The 5,041-nt window shown below is 33.4% G+C and overlaps 1 protein-coding gene across 1 annotated transcript; it reads right to left on the reverse strand.

Moving 5' to 3' along the window:
• Window positions 1-1,927: 1,927 nt before the first annotated feature.
• LOC132031628 (uncharacterized) lies at window positions 1,928-4,706 on the reverse strand. The gene is made up of 5 exons (XM_059421592.1): window positions 4,102-4,706; window positions 3,377-3,857; window positions 2,973-3,077; window positions 2,541-2,864; window positions 1,928-2,368 (listed from the first exon to the last, which is right to left on the reverse strand). Exons 1-5 carry the CDS (start codon window positions 4,704-4,706, stop codon window positions 1,928-1,930), a joined length of 1,956 nt encoding a protein of 651 aa, XP_059277575.1.
• Between the last annotated feature and the right edge of the window lie 335 nt (window positions 4,707-5,041).

Genomic DNA, 5,041 nt, shown 5'->3' on the forward strand with positions numbered 1-5,041 from the left:
CGAATACTTTGCTTATTCAACAATACAAGAATTGGCCCAAATAGGATCTGCTTCTCAGGCACAATAAAAAGTAAGTTTGAACGTATTTACCTTTTTAGTTTACAAATTCATTTAGCAAAGTAAACTATTTACATTGAAATAATTGATTGTTGATATTTAGAAAGGACAAGGAAAGTCATTACAAAAAGAATAAGGAAGCTTTCGATCCTGAGGACAACTTTGGCTTCAATTTTGGTGTGTTACATGTTGATGACAAAAACTGGTTCTATCTCTTATCGATGAATGGCCAATCTTGGAATGACGAGGTGTTTTATTTCCCATTTCTTTTATTCCTTAATTCTACAATTGTCTATCTATCTGTATTTTACAACATATTTATTTGTATTTCTTCTTTGTATTTCTTCTTTTTTAACAACATATTTCTCTGTTACACTTTTTATATTTCTATCACACAATATATGTATGTAAATTAAGTTAATGATATGCATTTAACTTATTTCATTTTTTTACCAGCATATTGATGTCATTTTTTACTACTTGCAGAAGAAAGGCAAGTACGACAAGGATACCGAACAAATTCACAACCGTTAACTGTATGTTCTTCTCCAAAATTGACGAAATTCACCGTGCATAGCAAATGTTGCTAGTTTGGAGGACGAAATATGTGAGCACATTAACGGGTACAGGTTGCTTGCTAATGTGTCATGACATACAGTTGACTGTGTATTCATCCCTGTCAACATCAAAGAGGAAAATCACTGGATCTTGGTTGTAGTGCCATTCACTGACAGGTATTTCTATTTTTTTTTTTTTGAATTCATTATACAACCTGTTAACCGAGCTGTTGTACTATTCTTTTACATGCAGGTGTCTATACATCTACAACTCATACCGAGTCACGCAGGTCAATGATGTTGTTGTTAGAAGAGAAATACACAAGGTAACTACCCTATTGCCACATCATCTACATCTGACTGGGTTTTATGGAAAAAAAATGAAGGCATCGATTGGATTAATCACCCATCATACAAGGGCAAACAACAGACTGATGACTTTGATGTCATGTATGTGAATGATCTGCCACAACAAGCCTCTGGGAGCATGTATGTATTTCTCAATCATATTTCCATTTTTTTTTTTCAAATTTGTAAACAAATAATAAATTTTTTCATTTTTCAAGTATTGTATGTGGTAGCATTTGCTGAATACTGTTGTTCTAGTCGAGGCGTTCCAGCTAAAATTGATGCAGAATTACTACATAATGGATACGGTGCATTACTATGGGAATACGCATGGCAAAAGGCTAATTTCAATGCCTTCAGTGATAATGAATTGCCGCCAAGACTAGTTAGGCCAACCATAGATTACAATGCAATTGAGACAATAGTTGTTAATTAGTCCATTAGGTTTTAATGTTGAATTTTTATTCACAATATTTTTTGTTGACAAATTTGTACATTTTGCTATGTTGTTTTGTTATGAATTGACAAATTGCAGTGTTTTTTCATCAATAACTTAACTAATTTCTATTACGACTATTTTTTGCCTAAGCCTGCCATATTTATATTTATTGTTTAATGAAACAGCTTCTGATGTATTTCAATGTATTCCAATGTATGTACACAGTCTGCATTTTTGTATTTCTAATTTTATGAAACAGTTTCTGGTATATTTCATTGTATTTCTGTATATATACGCATACTGCAACTTCATATTTCTTAAGCATTTCAACCATATTTCATTGTATTGTTTTAAGTTAATACATATTTATTCATTTAAACAACCATTAACACGGAATGGTATGCACTATTATTATGAAAATAAAGGACAAAAAATGCAGAATACAACGATTAACCATTAATTTCTTTATTTAAATTTTTTGGGGATAAGTGTTTTTAACAAATGAACGCACTTAAAAACTAAACATCTACTTCTTACGGGGCTCATTAGAACAAGAACGCCTATTGTGACCAAGACGTCCACAAGTACTACAAGCATTCCTATGTTTACCAATCATCGTCTCCATTAATGTTTTATCTCGCTTCTTCTTTGGTCTTCCCGGGGGTCTCTTGTATCTTGGTGGCAAAACAACTTCACCGCATATGTGTGTGGGAATATTCCACTCACTCTCGTCAGGGAGAGGATCCACCGGCACATCATATGTCTTAATCACTGTCTTTGGTTTGAATAGGTCTGAGCAATATTCATCAGGCATAAGACTTTTACTCTTCAATACAGCCCATGCATGTGGACATGGTATCTCGTCCATTTGGAACATCCGACAACTGCATGTTTTCTTTTTAAGATCAATTATGAAACGCCTTGCCTCATCATTTACGGTATACACATATTCAGTTGATGGTTCAACCTAATCAACAAGAAATGTGTCACACCAGAATATATTGAATATTAACAACGATAAATATATTAAATACATGAAAATATACAATTCAAATAGAATTACTTAAGTACCTTCAAAAATATACTGAAATACATTGAAATATATGTAGGCAGACTTCAACAAATAAACAGTAACATACCGTCATACTTAGAGATTTATACTCGTTTATTGATAACAATTGTTGGAATGCTTTTCCAAGTGTTGTGAATGTGTATGTACCATTTCTCCTATTAGTGCAATTCCATCTCCCAAACATCTTCCTCACTTCTTCAAGAAAATCGAAAACAGGCAACTCTCTTGCTGCTACTAGTTTTCCATTAATACATTCCGCTATATTTGAGGTCGTTGTCCATCCTCTGTTAAAGGGTGAATACAGTCGATCCCACTTTTCCCTTCCAAAATCTTCCAAGTACTCTTTTACCTGAAAATCAACCTTCTCAATCTTCTCCATCAGCTTATCAAACTAATCCTGTGTGTATGTTTTTGCAAGTGCATAGAATACAGGACTCAATACTTCATTATTCGACTTGTATTTCTCTGTCACATTTTTTCATAAATGCCATATGCACACCAAATGTGGCACAGTTGGATATACTCTAGACACTGCCTTAATGATGCTCTCATGTCTGTCTGATACAACACACATGTTATCCCTAATCCCATAAGCTTGCTTGAACTGCTCAAAGAATCACGTCCAAGACTTATCGTTCTCTGAATCTATCACACCATATGCCAATGGTAGAATATTACCTGCACAAACATGTTTAATTTGAGTATAATGCAGTGTGTCTTTACAGTGAAATATAGCATAAAGCAATTTGAAATACATTTGAAATACAATGAAATACAATAAAATATACCATGAAGAGAAAAAAATTGTATTTATACATGTTGGCACCTACGTGCACCATCCAACGTGTTGGCTGATACGAATGTACCGTTATATGTAGTTTTAAGATGGGAACCATCTAATACCACTATTGGCCTACAACACTCGAAGCCTTTTATGAACGCTTTAAGTGCTACAAACAAATACAAGAACTCATTTTGTTGTGATTTGTGCATTCTCACATGTGATCCAGGATATGTTTTATCTAATATGTACACATATCCCGGTAACTTCTTGTATGATTCTGCTGGTTCCCCCCTTAATTCAATCATTGCCTTTTCTCTAGCCCTCCAGGCCGTCATATAAGAAACATCAACACCATACTCATTTTTTACGTCGTCTACTATATCACCAGGTGTATATTTCCTCTTGTGATTTGTTATTTTTGGCTTAACAACTGATCCCCCAATCAACCAACTTGGTGCTGGCCTTTGGGAATACACCTTGTCCTTCAATGGACATGTATGTTCGTCATGGAAATATCTCACTCTGAACATTTCAGAGTTCGCAATACTTGAAGCTCGGAATTTCCAATGACAATCAGTTGACCAACATACTAGGGTGTAACTACAAAAACCAATCCAAAAAAAAAAAAGAACAGTCAGATTGAAGTTTCGATCACATATATAATGCTAAATACGTTGCCTTTATACACTGAAATTTTACATAATGGAATTAAATCCTACAAACAGCGCATATTTCGATGTATTTAATCTAATACCACTGAAATATAATGTCACAAAAACAGTTTTTTTCAATGTATTTCATAGTATATTTCAATGTATTTCATAGTATTTTCAGTATAACATACCTTATGACATTCGACCTCTCTGTCCTGAAATTGAATCTTTTGCGAATTGCATAATTCACCATAACATTCTTCAAAGTATCCTTATAGTTGTAAATTTGATCAACAAAAACTTCCTTCTGTTCCTTGTTCGAAATTATCAAGTTATCGTTGTTTTCAAATAAAACAACAGCCTTAGCACAATCCGACACATCCAAATCATTTGAATCAACTACACCCATAGCATGCATATAATCATTAAATTCAAGTTGAAACATATCGTCTCCAACTGCAGATTCACCGGATACAAAATTCTCAAGATCATTATCAGTTATGCTAACGCACATCGGATACATTTCAAATCCCTTGTTTTCTCTCTTAAGCTCAACATATACCCTAACTCCCATATAGTTATGTATTTCCATTAGCATATTGTCTCCTTCAACAACATATTTTATTGATATCGTTTTCCTGCTAATATCAACTCCTAACTGAATCGCAATAGTTTCAATCAACTCAGCGTATGAACAATAATCTTTGAAGATAACTGCGTCTATTTTGTAATTAACAAAGCAATTCTGGTCGTTTAAAAAATCGAAGTGTCTGATCACAGCTGTTATGCTTGACATTTTTTCGTTTTGAAATAGAACAAAACTAGAAGAACAATGACTGCATTGGAAAAAAAAAATCATCGTTTCAAACACAGAATATAGAATCAAAAAACAATCTCAAACAAATCATTGAAAAATTGGAACATACCTTTGTAGAATCTGAAATACAAATCTGATCGTCACTAAAATTCTATATATACACTCGTTCGTATGTTATCAAGTGTATGCCAACTTGCTTTTTGAAGAATTCGAATGTTGAAAATAGAGCTCACAAAGATTTTTCTGTATTTGGAAGTTTTCAGATCCTTAGTGGTTTTTGAATTCAATAAGTTTTGATTGTGATAAAAGTGGAG

Source organism: Lycium ferocissimum, chromosome 9, assembly GCF_029784015.1.
Source record: "Lycium ferocissimum isolate CSIRO_LF1 chromosome 9, AGI_CSIRO_Lferr_CH_V1, whole genome shotgun sequence".
NCBI lineage: Eukaryota > Viridiplantae > Streptophyta > Magnoliopsida > Solanales > Solanaceae > Lycium > Lycium ferocissimum.

Coding starts and splice junctions, on each gene's coding strand:
- LOC132031628 (XM_059421592.1), bottom strand. CDS start 4,706: ATGTCAAGCATAACAGCTGTGATCAGACACTTCGATTTTTTAAACGAC. Junction 3,858..4,101: donor GAGAGGTCGAATGTCATAAG/GTATGTTATACT, acceptor TGGTTTTTGTAG/TTACACCCTAGTATGTTGGT. Junction 2,369..2,540: donor ATAAATCTCTAAGTATGACG/GTATGTTACTGT, acceptor CTTGTTGATTAG/GTTGAACCATCAACTGAATA.